The sequence below is a fragment of the Rhinoraja longicauda genome, chromosome 5, assembly GCF_053455715.1.
Source record: "Rhinoraja longicauda isolate Sanriku21f chromosome 5, sRhiLon1.1, whole genome shotgun sequence".
NCBI classification, from domain to species: domain Eukaryota; kingdom Metazoa; phylum Chordata; class Chondrichthyes; order Rajiformes; family Arhynchobatidae; genus Rhinoraja; species Rhinoraja longicauda.
This window is the reverse complement of record NC_135957.1, coordinates 79,845,292-79,866,422: the sequence shown is the minus strand read 5'-3', so window position 1 is coordinate 79,866,422 and position 21,131 is coordinate 79,845,292. Positions and strand designations below refer to the sequence as shown.

General features: G+C 45.9%; 1 protein-coding gene across 1 annotated transcript in view; it reads right to left on the bottom strand.

The window, feature by feature from the left end:
* Positions 1 to 21,131, bottom strand: part of grik2 (glutamate receptor, ionotropic, kainate 2) — a 463,075-nt gene that overhangs the window by 45,925 nt on the left and 396,019 nt on the right. Inside the window, 1 exon segment of the mRNA XM_078399849.1 lies at positions 16,851 to 17,068. Coding sequence (XP_078255975.1) covers positions 16,851 to 17,068 — 218 coding nt within the window.

Sequence of the window (21,131 nt, the reverse complement as noted above, 5' to 3'; positions counted from 1 at the left end):
AGGCTAGATGCAGGAAAAATGTTCCCGATGTTGTGGGAAACCAGAACCAGGGGTCACAGTTCATAAATAAGGGGTAGACCATTTAGGACTGGGATGTGGAAAAACTTTGTCACCTAGAGAGTTGTGAATCTATGGAATTCTCTGCCACAGAAGGCAGCGGAGGCCAATTCACTGGATGTTTTCAAGAGAGAGTTAGATTTAGCTCTTTGGGCCAACGGAATCAAGGGGTATGGGGAAAAAGCAGAAACGGGGTACTGATTGTGGATGATCGTATTGAATGGCGGTGCTGGCTCGAAGAGCCGAATGGCCAACTCCTGCACCTATTTTTAGATTTTTTTTTTAGATTTTTAGATTTAGAGATACAGGCCCTTCGGCCCACTAACACTATCCTGCACACCCCAGGGACATTTTTTACATTTGCCCAGCCAATTAACCTACATACCTGTACGTCTTTGGAGTGTGGGAGGAAACCGAAGATCTCGGAGAAAACCCACGAAGGTTACGGGGAGAACGTACAAACTCCGTACAGACAGCGCCCGTAGTCAGGATCGAACCTGAGTCTCCGGCGCTGCATTCGCTGTAAGGCAGCAACTCTACCGCTGCGCCACCGTGCCGCATTTTCTATGTTTCTATGTTTTTAATTGGATAACTCTTTCAAAGAGCGGAGAGATATGGGCCAAGGCTTTTCACTGTACCTCGTGACGATAAACTAAACTAAACTAAATTAAGCAAACACAGGCAGGTGAGACTGGTGTAGATGGGGCATGTTGGTCAGCGTGAGCACCTTGGGCCAAAAGACCTGTTTCCACACTGTATCACTCTATGACTGTATAAGCCCACTTTCTTACATTATTTAAAGGTCTAATAGCTTGTTTAAGATCACTCATCAAAATTTAACACCGCTAAAATTGTGATTTAGAGTCATGGAGTCATACAGCGTGGAAACAGGCCCTTCAGCCCGACTTGCCCATGCCGACCAACATGTCCCATCTATACTAGTCTCACCTGACTACCATAGGCCCATATCCTTCTAAATCTACCTTATCCATGCACCTTTAACTTAGTTTAGTATAGTTTACCAGTCTAAATATTTTGGAGGTCTAATTTAAATGAAGCCAGAGATGTAATCTGATCAAGTCGTAGAATCAAAGAGTCATACAGTAATCGAGTCAAAGCCCTTTGGGTCAACTTGCCCATGCAGACTAAAATGCTCCATCTCCCACCTGCCCATCTCCCGCTAAAACTGTCCCGTCCATTTACCCGTCCAAATGTCTTTTGAATGTGGCGGTAGTTCCTGCCTCAACGACCTCTTCTGGCATCACAAAATGCTGGTGTAACTCAGCGGGTCAGGCAGCATCTTCCTACCTCTTCTGGCAGCTCGTTCCATATATCCACCACCATCTGTTGTACTTGAGTTTGGCTTGATTGTACTTAGTTTTTCTTTACTTTAGTTTGGAGATACAGCATGGAAACAGGCCCTTCGGCCCACCGAGTACACGCGGAACATCCATCGTCCATTCACACTAGTTCTACCTTATCCCACTTTCACATCCACTCACTATGCACTAGGGGCAATTTACGGAGTCCTTAACCTACAAACCTGCACGTCTTTGGGATGTGGGAGGAAACCGGAGCACCCGGAGGAAGCCCACTTGGTCGCAGGGAGAACGTGCAAACTCCACACAGACAGCACCCGAGGTCAGGATTGAACCTGGGTCTCCAGCATTGTGAGGTGGCTGCTCTACCCGCTGCTCCACTGTGCTGTTCCTAATTTAGGGTGGCACGGTGGCGCAGCGGTAGAGTTGCTGCCTTACAGCGAATGCAGTGCCGGAGACCCGGGTTCGATCCCGACTACGGGTGCCGTCTGTACGGACAATAGACAATAGGTGCAGGAGGAGGCCATTCGGCCCTTCGAGCCAGCACCACCATTCAATGTGATCATGGCTGATCATTCTCAATCAGTACCCCGTTCCTGCCTTCTCCCCATACCCCCTGACTCCGCTATCCTTAAGAGCTCTATCTAGCTCTCTCTTGAATGCATTCAGAGAATTGGCCTCCACTGCCTTCTGAGGCAGAGAATTCCACAGATTCACAACTCTCTGACTGAAAAAGTTTTTCCTCATCTCAGTTCTAAATGGCCTACCCCTTATTCTTAAACTGTGGCCCCTTGTTCTGGACTCCCCCAACATTGGGAACAGGGAGTTTGTACGTTCTCCATGTGACCTGCGTGGGTTTTCTCCGAGATCTTCGGTTTCCTCCCACTCTCCAAAGGCGTACAGGTTTGTAGGTTAATTGGCTTGGTAAATGTAAAAATAGTCCCTAGTGGGTAGCGGATAATGTTAATGTGCGGGGATCGCTGGGCGGCGCGGACCCGGTGGGCCTGTTTCCGTGCTGTATCTCTAAACTAAACTAAACTAAATTCTGTATAGTTTTGATTGATTGGATAGCATGCAAAACCACGTTTTTCACTGTAATTGGTACATCTGACAATTATCAACCTAAACCTTGACCTGAACCCAATCCCAAAACAAACCTTTTCCTTTTTTTCCCATTCAAAATCCTTAAATAGATTTTTAGATTTTAGATTTAGAGATACAGTGCGGAAACAGGCCCTTCAGCCCACCGAGTCCGTGCCACCTAGCGATCCCCGCACATTAACACTATCCTACACGCACTAGGGACAATTTAAAAAAAAAGATATTACAAATAGTTAATTTTTCAGAATGCTTTGCAAATGTAAATGGGTTTTAATAACCAGCCTGTATAAATAAAAATAGGTCTGTAATTTAAAAATAGAATTTCAGGTTCTATCTTGACAGTCCATGCATCTTATTTTCCCTCTGTAAATGTGTGTTAATTTTCAAGCAGCTTAAATATAGAGATTGAGCCGGAAATAAAAAATAGCCAGTCCCTCTGCTGCCCTGGATTTGTTTAAAAAAGTAGATGGAATACATCAGTATGCTGCTTATTTGATAATTGTAGGTCCTATTGCAAGGCTTGCAAGTACTATCGCAACGTTCAAGAGACATTTAGACGGGTGCATGGGTAGGGTCGGTTTAGAGGGATATGGGCCAAACGCAGGCAGGTGGGACTCGTGTAGATGGGACATGTTGGTCGGTGTGGGCAAATTGGGCAGAACGGCCTTTTTCCATGCTGCATGACTCCATGGCCCTAATTATCCAGCATCCATATATAATGCATTAGAAGTTATAATGGATGATTCATTTGTGTTAAGTTTCTGCCACGTTGTCTTCACCAGGAGTTACTTAAAACATCTGCAGGTCTGCTCGGGATATGAAGGAAGGAACTACAGATGCTGGTTTACATCGAAGATAAACTAAATCTGTGGCGTGCAGCGTAGGTTTACTAGGTTAATTCCCGGAATGGCGGGACTGTCATATGTTGAAAGACTAGAGCGACTAGGTTTGTATACACTGGAATTTAGAAGGATGAGAGGGGATCTTATCGAAACGTATAAGATTATTAAGGGGTTGGACATGTTAGAGGCAGGAAACATGTTCCCAATGTTGGGGGAGTCCAGAACAAGGGGCCACAGTTTAAGAATAAGGGGTAGGCCATTTAGAACAGAGATGAGGAAAAACTTTTTTAGTCAGAGAGTTGTGAATCTGTGGAATTCTCTGCCTCAGAAGGCAGTGGAGGCCAATTCTCTGAATACATTCAAGAGAGAGCTAGATAGAGCTCTTAAGGATAGCGGAGTCAGGGGGTATGGGGAGAAAGCAGGAACGGGGTACTGATTGAGAATGATCAGCCATGATCACATTGAATGGCGGTGCTGGCTCGAAGGGCCGAATGGCCTACTCCTGCACCTATTGTCTATTGTCTATTGTCTATTGTCTAAAAATGCTGGAGTAACTTAGCAGGTCAGGCAGCATCTCTGGAGAAGAGGAATGGGTGGCGTTTCGGGTTGAGACCCGTCTTCAGTCTGAAGAATTTGAAGACGTGTCCCGAAGAAAGGTCTCGACCCGAAACGTCGCCCATTCCTTTTCTCCAGTGATGCTGCCTGACCCGCTGAGTTGCTCCAGCATTGTGTGTCCATCTGCATCAGTGCTCAGTTCGATAGTGAAGCCTTGCACCATTTCACCCGTGTCTTTCTCTCTCTCTCTCTCTCTCTCTCTCTCTCTCTCTCTCTCTCTCTGTCTGTCTGTTGCGCAGTACATTAGACAATGCAGTGAAACAATGGTTAAAAATAGTTTTAATTGAAGAAATTCATGAAAACGAATTACGCCTCGCGTTCCATGGTTAACTACTTTCAATCATGCCATTTCTATAATTTGAATCAAATTCTCCTTTAATAGCATTCTGCAGATCATTTTGAGGATCCTGCAATATTTAACAATGTTAATTAATGACGTTATTATTTTTTTTCCCCAGAGTGGATTCTCAGAGCGCATTCTTGGTCTGAAACCCAATGTCAAAAAGCGTGTCTGCTTCAGAATAAAAGGGTGTAGCATACATTGTTTTACGGATCAATTTTCTAAGGAGATGAGTAAATGTCCAGTAATTCTTATAAACAGAGTACCAAATATTCAATGTGGCTTTGGGAGATAATGTGTATGGATTCACTGTAATTGCTTTCATTTGACATCGCCAGGGTACTCTGTTACAGCCACCCATAAACAGAGAACTCCAATTAAGTACAGCATTTAAATAAAGTTGTTTTTTAAAAACTATCAACGGGACTCAATTTTGCTTAAGCCATCAAAAACACATACTTTGGTCGAGTTTGTTCATATAGACAATAGACAATAGGTGCAGGAAGAGGCCATTTGGCCCTTCGAGCCAGCACCGCCATTCAATGTGATCATGGCTGATCATTCTCAATCAGTACCCCGTTCCTGCCTTCTCCCCATACCCCCTGACTCCGCTATCCTTAAGAGCTCTATCCAGCTCTCTCTTGAATGCATTCAGAGAATTGGCCTCCACTGTCTTCTGAGGCAGAGAATTCCACAGATTCACAACTCTCTGACTGAAAAAGTTTTTCCTCATCTCAGTTCTAAATGGCCTACCCCTTATTCTTAAACTGTGGCCCCTTGTTCTGGACTCCCCCAACATTGGGAACATGTTTCCTGCCTCTAACGTGTCCAAACCCTAGCACGCATCTAGCACGCGCGCTCATAGAATGTACAGAACAGTACAGCACAGGAACAGGCCCTTCGGCCGAACATTCATCGGCCTAATAGGCTTGGACTGAGTGGATGTGGAGAGGATGTTTCCACTAGTGGGAGAGTCCAGGACAAGAGGTCACAGCCTCAGAATAAAAGAACGTTCCTTTAGGAAGGAGATGAGGAGGAATTTCTTCAGTCAAAGTGTGGTGAATCCGTGGAATTCATTGCCACAGACGGCTGTGGAGGCCAAGTCAATGGATGTTTGAGAGGCAGGGATCGACAGATTCTTGATTAGTACGGGTGTCAGGGGTTATGGGGAGAAGGCAGGAGAATGGGATTGAGAGGGAAAGATAGATCAGCCATGAGTGAATGGCGGGGTAGGCCTGATGGGCCAAATGGCCTAATTCTATTCCTGTTACTTATGAACTAATCTTTTCTGCCTGCGTATGATCTACACTGATGAGCCAAAACATTATGACCACCTGCCTAATATGCTGTTGGTCCTCCGTGTGCTGCCAAAACAACGCCGACCCGACGAGGCATGGACTCTACAAGACCCCTGAAGGTGTCCTGTGGTATCTGGCACCAAAACATTAGCAGCAGATCCTTTAGCAGCACCCCACAAGCCTTGCCGTTTCAGAGATGCTCTGACCCAGTCGTCTGGCCATAACAATTTGGCCCTTGTCAAAGTCGCTCAGGTCTTTACTCCTGCCCATCTCTCGTGACAATAAATTAAACTGAACCGAACTCTTCTCTCCCTGTCTCACACCATTAGTCGTTGCAACTCTGGCCTTTGTCCAACCACCTGGAACGTGTCGAAAACCCCCATCCACCTGTATCCACCTATCACTTGCCAGTCTTTGTCCTGCCCCCTCTCTCCTCAAGGTTTCTCCACCCCCCTACCCCCCCCCCCCCCCACCTCCCCCCCCCCACCTTATGCAGGTCACGGGGAGAACGTACAATCTCCGTACAGACAGCACCCGTAGTCGGGATTGAACCCGGGTCTCCGACACCATTGGGCAGTAGCTCAACACCACTGCGCCACTGTGCTGCAATACATGTGACTATAAAGTATCATTGAATCATTGAATGCTACCTTACCCGCTGAGTTACTCTAGTACCTACGAGGATGTTGTCAGGACTAGAGGGTCTGAGCTATAGGGAGAGGTTAAGTAGGCTGGGACTCAATTCCTTGGAGCGCAGGAGGATGAGGGGTGTTCTTATAGAGGTGAATAAAATCATGAGAGGAATAAATCGGGTAGATGCACAGGGTCTCTTGCAGAGTTGGGGAGATCTACGACCAGAGGACAGGTTTAAGGTGAAGGGGAAAAGATTTAATAGGAATCTGAGGGGTAACCTTTTCACACAAAGGGTGGTGGGTGTATGGAACAAGCTGCTAGACGAGGTAGTTGAGGCAGGGCCACTCCCAACATTTAAGAAACAGTTATACAGGTACATGGATAGGACAGGTTTGGAGGGATATGGACCAAACGCGCGGGCAGGTGGGACTAGTGTCGCTGGTACACGTTGGCCGGTGTGGACTAGTTGTGCTGAAGGGCCTGCTTCCACACTCATGACTCTAAGACACTTTGTGTCTATTTTGGTAAGCCAGCATCTGCATTTCCTCGTTTCGTGTAAAATCAGATCCATCATTGCTTTTCACAAAGGAAATTAAATCTCGACCAGATAACTGTACAATATCACTCCATTTTGGGTTTACAGTTTTATATTGCATGCGAGCGAATTTTCTTCATCTTAAGCTTCATTACTCAGGAAAACGGAAGGCTTATCTTTAGATCCATGAGGAGTCAAGAACAGATATTTATGATAAATATGTTTGTTTAGCAGAGGAGAGCACCTTCATAAAGGAAAGCGAGCAACGGTTTTTATTGCCTAATACAATAAATATGACAACAGCCTTGTGTTTGCAGGAGGAAGATTAGAACTAATAACAACTCCAGCCTGCCACAGAACTAGTTTATGGAACTACGCGACAGATTTAAACTTTATCATTGTCCAAACAGGTGTAGTATTTACTGGATGGAATATGTGACAAAAATAGGGTTTCTTAACAAAAATAGATTTAATGGCAACCAATTACAGAAGTAGAGTTTGCAATGCTCAGTAACAAAAGTTAGTGAGTCAGAGAGTTACACTGCATGGAAACAGGCCCTTCGGCCCAACTTGCCCACACTGACCAAGATTCTCCATCTACACTAGTTCCACCTGCCTGTGTTTGGCCCTCTAAATCTGTCCTATCATAGAGTGATACAGTGTGGAAACAGGCCCTTCGGCCCAACTTGCCCACACTGACCAAGATTCTCCATCTATACTAGTCCCACCTGCCTGTGTTTGGCCCTCTAAATCTGTCCTATCATAGAGTGATACAGTGTGGAAACAGGCCCTTCGGCCCAAATTGCCCACACTGACCAAGATTCTCCATCTACACTAGTCACACCTGCCTGTGTTTGGCCCATATCCCTCTAAATCTGTCCTATCATAGAGTGAAACAGTGTGGAAACAGGCCCTTCGGCCCAACTGGCCCACACCAGGCATCCGTGTGCCTGTCCAAATGTCTTTTGAACTGTCCCAAAAAAACATGATGTGAGGCTGTGACTAGTTCATTGTCAAAAATCACAAAGCGTTGGAGTAACTGGAGAACATTGATAGACGACATTTCAGGTTGAGACCCTTCTTTCACCTGACAAGCCACCTATTCTTGTTCCTCAGAGATGTTGCCTGACCCATTAAGATACTACAACCCGCCCCAAGCACCCAAAGGCTCATATGGCTCACTCAATCATGACACATCTTTGATGGAGCAGTCGTAGGGTTCAGTTTAGTTGCTATAGTTTAGAGATACAGCAAGGAAATAGGCCCTTTGGCCCACCGAGTCCGCGCCGACCAGTGATCCCCACACCAGCGTTCCATACACCCACCGCCCCTTGTGTGAAAAGGTTACCCCTCAGATTCCTATTAAATCTTTTTCCCTTCACTTTAAACCTATGTTCTCTGGTCCTCGATTCACCTACTCTGGGCAAGAGACTCTGTGCATCTAACCGATCTAATCCTCTCATGATTTTGTACACCTCTTTAAGATAACCCCTCATCCTCCTGCGCTCCAAGGAATAGAGTCCCAGCCTACTCAACCTCTCCCTATAGCTCAGATCCTCTAGTCCTGGCAACATCTGGTTTGTTATTAGCGGCAAATGGAATGAACAGAAACCAGGAGTAAATTTGAATTCGTAACAACTCTTGTGACACATGTGGAACCGCTCAGCGACAAGATTGTACACAGTGAAACATAGAAAACAGGTGCAGGAGGAGGCCATTCGGCCCTTCGAGCCAGCACCGCCATTCATTGTGATCATGGCTGATCATCCACAATCAGTAACCCGTGCCTGCCTTCTCCCCATACCCCTTGATTCCGCTGGCCCCTAGAGCTCTATCTAAGTCACTTTTAAATTCATCCAGTAAATTTGCCTCTACTGCCTTCTGTGGCAGGGAATTCCACAAATTCACAACTGAAAAGGTTTTTCCTCATCTCAGTTTGAAATGGTCTCCCCTTTATTCTTAGACTGTGGCCCCTGGTTCTGGACTCCCCCAACATTGGGAGCATTTTTCCTGTACCACTGAGTGCTATGTTTTATGTGAATAACAACAGCAATGGCATCAAAGTAATTTGTTTTTACGTATTGTGCCTCAGGACATTTCTGAAACACCGATGCGTTTATGCTTTGAAGATACAAGGAACGCCAGATGCTGGAATCTTGAGCGAAACACAAAGTGCAAGAGGGACTTAACACAAGTCATGTTCTAGTTGTACAAGACACTGCTGAGGTCACATTTCAAGTACTGTGTTCCGTTTTGGTCACCGTGTTATCAGAAAGGTGTTGTCAAGCTGGAAAGGGTGGAGAAAAGATCGTCAGGACCCAAGGGCTTGAGCTAGGCGGAGGTGGTTGAGCAGGCTAGGACTCTGTTCCTTGGAGTGCAGGAGGATGTGGAGTGATCTTAAAGAGGTGTACAAGATTGTGAGAGGAATAGATTGGGTAAATGCACAGAGTCTCTTGCCCAGAGTAGGGGAAGCGAGAACCAGAGGACACAGATCTAAAGTGAAGGGGGAAAGATTTAATAGGAACCTGAGAGATAACCTTTTTGTACAAAGGGTGGTGAGTGTATGGAACGAGTTGTCGCAGGAGGTAGTTAATAGACAATAGACAATAGGTGCAGGAGGAGGCCATTCGGTCCTTCGAGCCAGCACCGCCATTCAATGTGATCACTGCTGATCATTCTCAATCAGTACCCCGTTCCTGCCCTCTCCCCAAACCCCCGGACTCCGCTATCCTTAAGAGCTCTATCTAGCTCTCTCTTGAATGCATTCAGAGAATTGGCCTCCACTGCCTTCTGAAGCAGAGAAATCCACAGATTCACAACTCTCTGACTGAAAAAGTTTTTCCTCATCTCAGTTCTAAATGGCCTACCCCTTATTCTTAAACTATGGCCCCTTGTTCTGGACTCCCCCAACATTGGGAACATGTTTCCTGCCTTTAACGTATCCAACCCCTTAATAATCTTATACGTTTCGATAAGATCTCCTCTCATCCTTCTAAATTCCAGTGTATACAAGTTGAGGCAGGGACTATCGCAACATTCAAGAAACACTTCGACAGGTACATGGATAGGACAGGTTTTGAGGGATATGGGTCAAACGCAGCCAGGTGGGACTAGTGTAGATTGGGCTTGTTGGTCGGTGTGGGCAAGTTGGGCCGAAGGGCCTGTTTCCACGCTGTATCACTCAATGGATATGTCTCTTTGTCCCTGGGGTTCAATTAGTACAAATTAGATGCCAAGCCAAAGGTGAAGTCAATCAAAGGTTTAGCAAAGTGCTGGATTTTAACAAGGAACTTACAGAACAAAGAGGTGGAATACATCAAAGAGAGTGATGCTTAGCATGGGATTCAAACAATCCATAACAATGGGATAGAGGAGGGGATGGTCATAGGTAATAGGAGCAGAATGAGGCCGGGCAGCCCATCAAGTCTACTCCGCCATTCAATCATGGCTGATCGAAATTGCCCTCTCAACCCCATTCTCCTGCTTTCTCCCCATAGCCCCTGTCACTCTTACTGATCAACAAGATACCTAACAACCTCCACCTTAAAAATATCCATTGTGGATTCAACGCAGCGATTTGTGCTTGTAGATGGTGAACAGTCTTTGTGCTGTCAGATGTGGAACAGAATGGCATGTCACTGATTCTCCTAACCCCATTCTCCTGCCTTCTCCTCATAACCCTTGACACACGAAGGTGCAAAAGGAAACTGTGAATTTATTGGGGGACTTGCGTATGTGGGGGGAGGGGGGGGGGGGGGGGGGAGGGAGATATGGACGGGAGATATATACGGTGATATAGAGAGATTTAGGACAAATGAATGAAAGATATGCAAACAAAGTTACGATGATCAACAGAAAGGTTGATCTGGACTGGTACACTGGAATTTAGAAGGATGAGAGGGGATCTTATCGAAACGTATAAGATTATTAAGGGGTTGGACACGTTAGAGGCAGGAAACATGTTCCCAATGTTGGGGGAGTCCAGAACCAGGGGCCACAGTTTAAGAATAAGGGGTAGGCCAATTAGAACTGAGACGAGAAAAAACTTTTTCAGTCAGAGAGTTGTAAATCTGTGGAATTCTCTGCCTCAGAAGGCAGTGGAGGCCAATTCTCTGAATGCATTCAAGAGAGAGCTAGATAGTGCTCTTAAGGATAGCGGAGTCATGGGGAGAAGGCAGGAACGGGGTACTGATTGAGAATGATCAGCCATGATCACATTGAATGGCGGTGCTGGCTCGAAGGGCCGAATGGCCTCCTCCTGCACCTATTGTCTATTGTCTAAGGTGGAACCCACAATGGTCCATTGTTAGCTGTGGGGTAGGTGATAACGAGTTACACAGACAGTGAAACTAGTACGGCAACTAAGGTGGGGGAGGGACGGAGAGAGAGGGGATGCAAGGGTTACATGAAGTTAGAGAAATCAATATTCGTACCGCTGGGATGTAAGCTGGCCAAGGGAAATATGAGGTGCTGTTCCTCCAATTTGCGTCTGGCCTCACTCTGACAGTGGAGGAGGCCCAGGACAGAAAGGCCAATGTGGGAATTGGAAGGGGGGGCTAAAATGCTTGGCAACTTGGGGATACAAATTACAAGGACAGACTGATCATTTCTTCACGTAAAAAGGTTAGGCTTTAAAACACTGAACAGAAGAGACTGCAAGCATTAGAGAGACTAGTCAATTGACTTCTGAATTAGACTCTCCAATTTCCAATAGTTATCAGCATTTCTGAGCAGATATCAAAACATCAGAGTCAAGATGACCAAATTAAGGCTGAAGGAAAGCCAAAGATTTGATACCTTGCCAGAAAGCAAATATGCAAAGAAGACTGGTTAATGTTGATTGATTCATTTAAAACAGACTTGGGAGGGGGTAAAAAAATCTAGTGGTGAAACAAGTTGATTGATCTATTGGCATTTTCTTGGAACCCGATTACAGGCTGTAATTAAAAATATCACTGTGTAATTACATTAATATACAAAATGAGTGCATTCGCGTACCAGTTCTCGAGCTTGAGGCTCATCAAGTTGACATTTCTCTGCAGAACCCATGGTGAAGAGTACTCTTTAGTGAAAGCAATCAGGAATGTGTAGCTACTTATTTGTCCCTGTTAATAACTGTCCTGTGGTATTGGTTTGAGAATGAATGTTCCTGGTTGAAGATGGGTACTTTGGGGAAATGAAGAGCCGAGTGAGATAATTTTAATCAGAGGCTTCAATATCATTATTCCCTGTGTTATTCTTCAACCTGGGTTTCCTAGTTTTCAACCTAGATCAATTCTACACAGAGACATAGAAAATAGGTGCAGGAGTAGGCCATTCGGCCCTTCGAGCCTGTACGCACCGCCATTCAATATGATCATGGCTGATCATCCAGCTCAGTAACCTGTACCTGCCTTCTCTCCATACCCACTGATCCTTTTAGCCACAAGGGCCACATCTAACTCCCTCTTAAATATAGCCAATGAACTGGCCTCAACTACCTTCTGTGGCAGAGAATTCCACAGATTCACCACTCTCTGTGTGAAGAAATGTTTTCTCATCTCGGTCCTAAAAGACTCCCCCCTTATCCTTAAGCTGTGACCCCTGGTTCTGGACTTCCCCAACATCGGGAACAATCTTCCCACATCTAGCCTCTCCAACCCCTTCAGAATTTTATAAGTTTCAATAAGATCCCCCCTCAGTCTTCTACTCTTGTGATTGATGAACCTATGCCTGTCCACTGCTGAAAACAGTGCATTCTCTTTCTTCAGACCAAAAGATCAGCCTGTCACCCATATAATAATAATAATAATGCATTTTATTTATATAGCGCTTTTCATATACTCAAAGACGCTTTACAGAGATTTTGAGAGCATAGGGAAATGAATAAATAGATAAATAAGTAAATAAATAAATGAACAGAGAAAGGAGACAGAAGGTGAGGTGACCTTCAGTGGTTGAAGGCAGTACTGAACAGGTGAGACTTCAGTGATGTTTTGAATGTGGTGAGTGTGGAGGAGTCTCTAACGGTTTGGGGTAGTGAGTACCAGAGGGTGGGAGCAGCGATGGAGAAAGCCCTGTCCCCCCAGGATCTGAGTTTGGTCCGGATGTGGGGGGATAGGAGATTGGCAGCGGCAGAGCGAAGGGTGCAGGTGGGAGTGTGCCTGTGGAGGAGGTCGGTCAGGTAGGATGGGGCCAGGTTATGGAGGGCTTTGTAGGTCATGAGGAGGATTTTGTACTGGATTCTCTGGGGGATGGGGAGCCAGTGGAGTTTATAAAGGACGGGGGTGATATGGTCACGGATCGAGGTGTGTGTGAGTAGACGGGCAGCGGAGTTTTGAATGTATTGAAGTTTATTGATGGTTTTTGAGGGTGCGCCATAGAGGAGGCTGTTGCAATAGTCCAGACGGGAGGTGATGAAGGCGTGGATGAGGGTTTCTGCAGCTGTATACATGAGGTTATGAAGGTATATACATGAGATTATGAAGGTATATGTTAGTTGCAATACATAATGTCTAGTCACCAATCGCAGTAGCGTCCTGGGTCCTGTTCATAAGTTCCACGAGCAGAATTAAGCGGTTCGGCCCATCGAGTCTACACTGCCATTCAATCATGGCCGATCTGTCCTTCCCTCTCAACCCCATTCTCCTGCCTTCTCCCCATAAACCCCTGACACCCGTAGCAGCCAAGAATCGATCAATCTCCACAATATCAATTGACGGCCTCCACAGCCGTCTGTGGCAATGAATTCCACAGATTCACCACCCTCTGACTAGAGAGTTTCCTCCTCATCTCCTTTCATAGAAACATAGAAACATAGAAAATAGGTGCAGGAGTAGGCCATTCGGCCCTTCGAGCCTGCACTGCCATTCAATATGATCATGGCTGATCATCCAGCTCAGTAGCCTGTACCTGCCTTCTCTCCATACCCCCTGATCCCTTTAGCCACAAGGGCCACATCTAACTCCCTCTTAAATATAGCCAATGAACTGGCCTCAACTACCTTCTGTGGCAGAGAATTCCACAGATTCACCACTCTCTGTGTGAAGAAATGTTTTCTCATCTCGGTCCTAAAAGACTTCCCCCTTATCCTTAATCTGTGACCCCTTGTTCTGGACTCCCCCAACATCGGGAACAATCTTCCCGCATCTAACCTCTCCAACCCCTTAAGAATTTTATAAGTTTCTATAAGATCCCCCCTCAGTCTTCTAAATTCCAGCGAGTACAAGCCCAGTCTATCCAGTCTTTCCTCATATGAAAGTCCCGCCATCCCAGGGATCAATCTGGTGAACCTTCTCTGTACTCCCTCTAAGGCAAGAACGTCTTTCATGGCTGACGTTCTTTCTAAAGGTACTTGTCACTCACCGGCCATGCATTGCTGAGATCCAAGCATCCCACTAACCAGCTCAGATGCCCAGCAATGTAGTTGGAGACCAATCGTCCAAATGGATTGGAAAAGAATCTGCTGTGCTGTCTCCCAACTTGCCAAGTGAGGTTCGATAGAAGATGGCAGATTTCTACTTTAGCAATTGATGGCAAAAAGAAGCATGTTCCCTTCCTTTGTTAGCAAGAACCCACATGTTTAGTTTAGTTTTGTTTAGAGATACAGCACAGAAGCAGGCCGGCCCTTCCTCCCACAGAGTCCGTGCTGACTACCGATCTCCGCGCACTTACACAATCCTACACACACGGGAAACGTATAAGATTATTAAGGGGTTGTACACGTTAGAGGCAGGAAACATGTTCCCAATGTTGGGGGAGTCCAGAACAAGGGGCCACAGTTTAAGAATAAGGGGTAGGCCATTTAGAACTGAGATGAGGAAAAACTTTTTCAGTCAGAGAGTTGTGAATCTGTGAAATTCTCTGCCTCAGAAGGCAGTGGAGGCCAATTCTCTGAATGCATTCAAGAGAGAGCTGGATAGAGCTTTTAAGGATAGCGGAGTCAGGGGGTATGGGGAGAAGGCAGGAACGGGGTACTGATTGAGAATGATCAGCCATGATCACATTGAATGGCGGTGTTGGCATGAAGGGCCGAATGGCCTCCTCCTGCACCTATTGTCTATTTACCATAATACCAAGCCAATTAACCTCCAAACCTGCACGACTATGGAGTGTGGGAGGAAACCAGGAATCCCGAGGAAAATCCACCTGGTCACAGGGAGAACGTACAAACTCCGTACAGACAGCACCCTTAGTCAGGATGGAACCCGGGTCTCTGGCGCTGTAAGACAGCAACTCTACCGCTGTGCCACCGTGACTCCATGACCCACTTGTGACCAGCCCGTGGGCCATAAAATTAACATTACAGAGCCACAGCTTTCTGCGATCTTCGATGCAGAGCCAACTTTCTTGTCTCTGCAAACTGTAATTTCTGCCTACAGTTTTTAGAGCGTATATCATATTTAGAAATGATCGTTCAAAAATAGAATTCAAACCATGGAAAGGTGCCTTAATTTTTTCTTCCTTTGCATTTCATTGAAGAAATAAAGTATTATTCACCAAGTGATTAAAAACCACTGTATGAAACTATGAGTCACAGAGCCATAACTATGTTTGGATATATCGGAAACCTTAATCTTTATCCCATTGTTGGAGTTAGACGCTGACTCACAAGCAGACGCTTACTCAATGTTATTCATCAGTGTCACTTTGACAATATAAAAACACAGGGCAGAGATATGGCTCTCAAAACGTGGGTAGCTTCCAACCCAGCGGACATTGAATTCTCCAATTAAGAGTAACTTCATCTCATCTTCCCCTCCCCTCCCCCCTCCCTCCTCCTTAGTCGAACAATTCCGCAGTCTCCACTTTGTTTCTCTTGAGATCACATCTTCCCTAGCCAACAATGGACCTACCTGCCTGAGGGCCCTGATTGTCCTGCTCTTTTCTTGCCTCCAGCTCTTCACCAAACCCCTAACTTTCAGTCCGGAGAAGGGTCCTGACCCGAAACGTCACCCATGCTATTTCTCCAGAGATTCAGCCTGACCTGCTGAGTTTAATTTAGTTCAGTTTCGAGATACAGTGTGGAAACAAGCCTTTCGGCCCATCGAGTCCGCACTGACCAGCAATCCCTGCACACTAACACTGTCCTACACACACTAAGGACAACTTACAATTATAGATTCATACCAAGCCAATCAGCCTACAAAAACATGTATGCCTTTGGAGTGTGAGAGGAAACCGGAGATCCAGGAGAAAACCCACGTGGTCACGGGGAGAACGTACAAACTCTGTACAGGCAGCACCCGTAATCAGGATTGAACCCGGTTCTCTGGCTCTGTGAGGCAATAACTCTTATCGTGCGCTTCGTTACTTAGCTCTTTCACAAGTTCTTAAGTTCTAGGAGCTGAATTAGGCCATTCAGCCCTGTCATTCAATCATGGCTGATCTATCTCTCCCTCCTAACCCCATTCTCCTGCCTTCTCCCCATAACCCCTGACACCCGCACTAATCAAGACTCTATCTCTGCCATACAAAATATCCATTGACTTGGCCTCCACAGCCTTCTGTGGCAATGAATTCCACAGATGCACAGCTTTGTGTCTCTCTAACCTAACTTAGAATCATAGAAACATAGAAAATAGGTACAGGAGGAGGCCATTTGGCCCTTCGAGCCAGCACCGCCATTCATCGTGATCATCCACAATCAGTAACCCGTGCCTGCCTTCTCCCCATATCCCTTGATTCCACTAGCCCCTAGAGCTCTATCTAACTCTCTTTTAAATTCATCCAGTGAATTGGCCTCCACTGCCCTCTGTGGCAGAGAATTCCACAAATTCACAACTCTCTGGGTGAAAATGTTTTGTCTCACCTCAGTTTGAAATGGCCTCCCCTTTATCCTTAGACTGTGGCCCCGGTTCAACTTTTCTTTGGAGATGAGATGTCAATTGGACAAAATGGAGTCATAGACTTTCACAGAAAGGGGCCTTTACTTTACAATGTCCCTGCCAATCATTTTCACCATCGACACTCATCCTATTTGACTGCATATCCTTCTGTGTTATTCCTATTCCAGTGCCTGTCTAAACGTCTCATGCACGTAGTGATTGTAATTAACCTCCACCAACTCCTCTGGCAGCGCAGTCTAGATGTCTTTGTGAAAAAGTAATGGTGTGCGCGGCAGAGACGTACCTTGAAGAAAGACACGGTGGCCCCATCAGTGACTGCTCCGTACTCGATCTTGGTTTGCTTGGCCAAGTCATCGGCTGAATCAATGGGAGACTCCATGCGTTCGACCGTGAGGAATGCCGCCAGGTTAGCGGTGTACGACGAGATGATGATGAGGGTGAAGAACCACCAGATGCCACCCACGATCCTGGTGGAAAGGGCTTTGGGCATTAGTTCGGAACCTGACAAGAGTGGTTGGGGGGGGGGAGGGAGGGAGTGGAGGTGATGGTAGTTGGGGAGGGGTGGGGGGGAACAAAAGTGGTGGAGTTAAAGTGCACAGGGTGGCACAACTGGTTCCGTTCTTGGTCCGAATCACTAGGCAAAAAGTACACCGTGAAAATCACCACACTCTCAGACCAATTATATTTGGAACACTATAGTCAAGGGTTCAATTACATGGTGTCCAAGTCTCCAAGGGGTGTTAGTTGTGAATCTACAACCAGATGTGCGGCTCTAGATCAACGCTGGTAGAATATTTGTGCATTTCCTTACGTTTTATCGCGAGAAATGCGATTGATAATGCAATCTCAGGATACCGAATTCTTTGAAGAAAGCAAACAAAAAAAAACGTTTTTCGCCACGGAAGAGATCAGATCGTCTGGCAAAAGGTCCAGAATGGCTTATGGCGGCTGCAGTCCTTCGCTAACGTTTTGCGGTGGAATTGTGCCAACCAAGAAAGTAGTTGAGACTGTCACAATTCGTCGTGCTTCATGAAATTTGCCGAGAAGAGTATTTTCTATCCAAAGAATGAGCTGACCTATTCCTGGTAGATGTCTCTTTAGTCCTTGATGCCAATAGATTGGTTGCCATGTAAAGAGTAATCAATTGGACAAAATGGAGTCATAGACTTTAACAGCACAGAAAGGGGCCTTTACTTTACAATGTCCATGCCAATCATTTTCACCATCTACACTCATCCCATTTGACTGCATATCCTTCTGTGTTATTCCTATTCCAGTGCCTGTCTAAACGTCTCATGCACGTAGTGATTGTAATTAACCTCCACCAACTCCTCTGGCAGCGCAGTCTAGATGTCTTTGTGAAAAAATATCTTTCTACTCAGATCCCCTTTGAAATGGGGTGGCAGAGTTAGAGTTGCTGCCTTACAGCGCCAGAGGCCAGGGTTCGATCCTGACTACGGGTGCTGTCTGTACGGAGTTTGTACGTTCTCCTCGTGACCACGTGGGTTTTCTCCGGAATCTCCGGTTTCCTCCCACACTCCAAAGACGTACAGGTATGTATGTTAATTGGCTTGGTGCATGTGTAAATTGTCCCTAGTGCGTGTAGGATAGTGTTAGTGTACGGGGATCGCTGGTCAACGCAGACTCGGTGAGCCGAAGCCAATTAAGACGTCTGTAGGTTAATTGGCTTGGTGTCAATGTAAATTGTCCCGAGTGTGCAGGATAGCTTTAGTGTGCAGGGATCGCTGGTCGGTGCGGACTCGGTGGGCCAAAGGGCCTGTTTCCACGCTGTAAACTAAACTCAACTGAACTAAACTCCTACCTCCCACCATCAACCTATGCCCTCTTGTTTTTGATATCCGTACCACCGGGAAAAGATTATTTCTATCTATGCCTCTTATTATTTTATGTATGGATGGGAACATTTTAGAGGATATGGACCAAACACTAGCAGAGGGGACTAGCGTAGATGGGACATTTTGGTTGGTATGGACAAGTTGGGCCGAAGGGCCTGTTTCCACGCTGTATGACTATGACTTTCTATCTCTATAAGCTCACCCCTCTGCCTTTTTTGCTTCACGTATGAAAGAAAATATGGCCTATGCCTTCTTCATCACCCTATCTACCTGTGTTGCCACTTTCTGGGAACTATGGACTTGATCTCCAAGATTTCTCTGTTCATCAATATTCCTTAGCACCTTACCATCTTCTGTATCAGCCCTGCCCTGTTTACCTTCTCAAAATGCATCACCTTGCACTTGTCATGATTAAAATCCACCTTGTTGGAATTAAACTCCATCTGACAATGCTCTGCCTAACTTTCCATCTGACCCATATCTGGCTGAATAGTCTTAGATAAACCTTTTTGTTACTCATAGCACCACTAACGTTCATGCCATTAGCAAACAGACTAATCACATCTCCTACATTCACTTCCATGTCGTTAATACATAGATCAGAAAACGACAAGGGTCCCAGCAGCAATCCCTGCGATACTCCACTCCTGCCGGAAGGAACTGCAGATGCTGGCGTATACCGAAGATAGACACAAAATGCTGGAGTGACTTTGCGGGACTGGCAGCATCTCTGGATAGAAGGGACGGGTGACGTTTCTTCAAAGAAGCGTCTGAACCCGAAACGTCACCCATTCCTTCTATCCAGAGGTGCTGCCTGTCTCGCTGAGTTGCTCCAGCATTTTGTGTCTCTCTGTCTACACACCAATAGTCACAGAGTTCATATCAGAAGAGCATCCTTCCACAGCTACTCTTTGCCTTAAGCCTTCTGGATCAGTCAACCGTGCACAACCTTGTCAAATGCCGTACCAAAGACAACAAGGACAATGTCTATTGACCAGCCTTCATCGATCTTCTCAGTTCCCTGCTTAAAATAAACTCATTCAAATTAATGAGGATTTCCCCTCCTCAGATGCCTATAGAGCTCCTGTCTTTCCAAATGTACACAATGGTCTCCAAATTTGAGGAAGGATATTCTTGCTATTCAGGGCGTGCACCGTAGGTTTACTAGGTTAATTCCCGGAATGGCGGGACTGTCATATGTTGAAAGACTGGAGCGGCTAGGCTTGTATACACTGGAGTTTAGAAGGATGAGAGGGGATCTTATCGAAACGTATAAGATTATTAAGGGGTTGGACACGTTAGAGGCAGGAAACATGTTCCCAATGTTGGGGGAGTCCAGAACAAGGGGCCACAGTTTAAGAATAAGGGGTCGGCCATTTAGAACGGAGATGAGGAAAAACATTTTTCAGTCAGAGAATTGTGAATCTGTGGAATTCTCTGCCTCAGAAGGCAGTGGAGGCCATTTCTCTGAATGCATTCAAGAGAGAGCTAGATAGAGCTCTTAAGGATAGTGGAGTCAGGGGGTATGGGGAGAAGGCAGGAACGGGGTACTGATTGAGAATGATCAGCCATGATCACATTGAATGGTGGTGCTGGCTCGAAGGGCCGAATGGCCTCCTCCTGCACCTATTGTCTATTGTCTATTGTCTATTGTCAAATCCTATCCCTTCTCCAATAATATCCCTGCCGCTGGTTTAACAATTACTAGCCTGCTATCGACATTTCTTCCTCCAACTTCACAATTTGTCACTCTTCAATCCTTTTATCTCACACCAAATGTATTTTTATCTCTGGTCTTTGTTCAACCGTCTGCCTATCAAATATCCCCCTCACCTGTACGCAACCATTACCTTCCAGGCTTACCCGCCTGGGTAAAAGACTTTGTGCATTTACCATGTCTATTCCCTTCATATTCCCCTTCACCCTATCTATTGTACTTGAGTTTGATTTGATTGTATTTATGAGTGATATCTCTGATCTGTTTGAATGTCAAAGCTTTTCTCTGTACCTCGTTGCACGTGACAATAATAAATCTAAACCTAAACCTAGTCATTGAGTCATACAGCGTGGAAATAGGCCCAACTTTCCCATGCCGACCAACATGCCCCATCTACACTGGATGTCCACACATCTACACTAGTCTGACCAGTTTGATTGTAACAACATTATTGTGCCTTCAGCAGAGAAACACACAGCATAGCTTGCACAAATTAACTGTGTTCCCATCTGGTCGTCAACTTAAAAGGATCGTAACATGACCATTATTAGGTGGCAGGCATTTAGTTTAGTGATGCAACGCGGAAACAGGCCCTTCGGCCCACCAGGTCTGTGCTAACCAGCGATCCCCACACATTAACACTATCCTACACACTAGGGACAATTTCTACATTTACCAAGCCAATTAACCTACAAACCTGTACGTCTTTGGAGAGTGGGAGGAAACCGAAGATCTCGGAGAAAACCCACGCAGGTCACGGAGAGAAGGTACAAACTCCGTACAGACAGCGCCCGTAGTCGGGATCGAACCCGGGTCTCCGGTGCTGCAAGCGCTGTAAGGCAGCAACTCTACCGCTGCGCCACCGTGCCGGCATGTGTGATAGATATTGCCATAAATTAAACTGACCACATAATAAGTGGTAATAGTGCCACTACTCATTGGTTGGATGGAGCCCTGGTTAAAATTAAAATCTATTCTGATTTTCTATCAC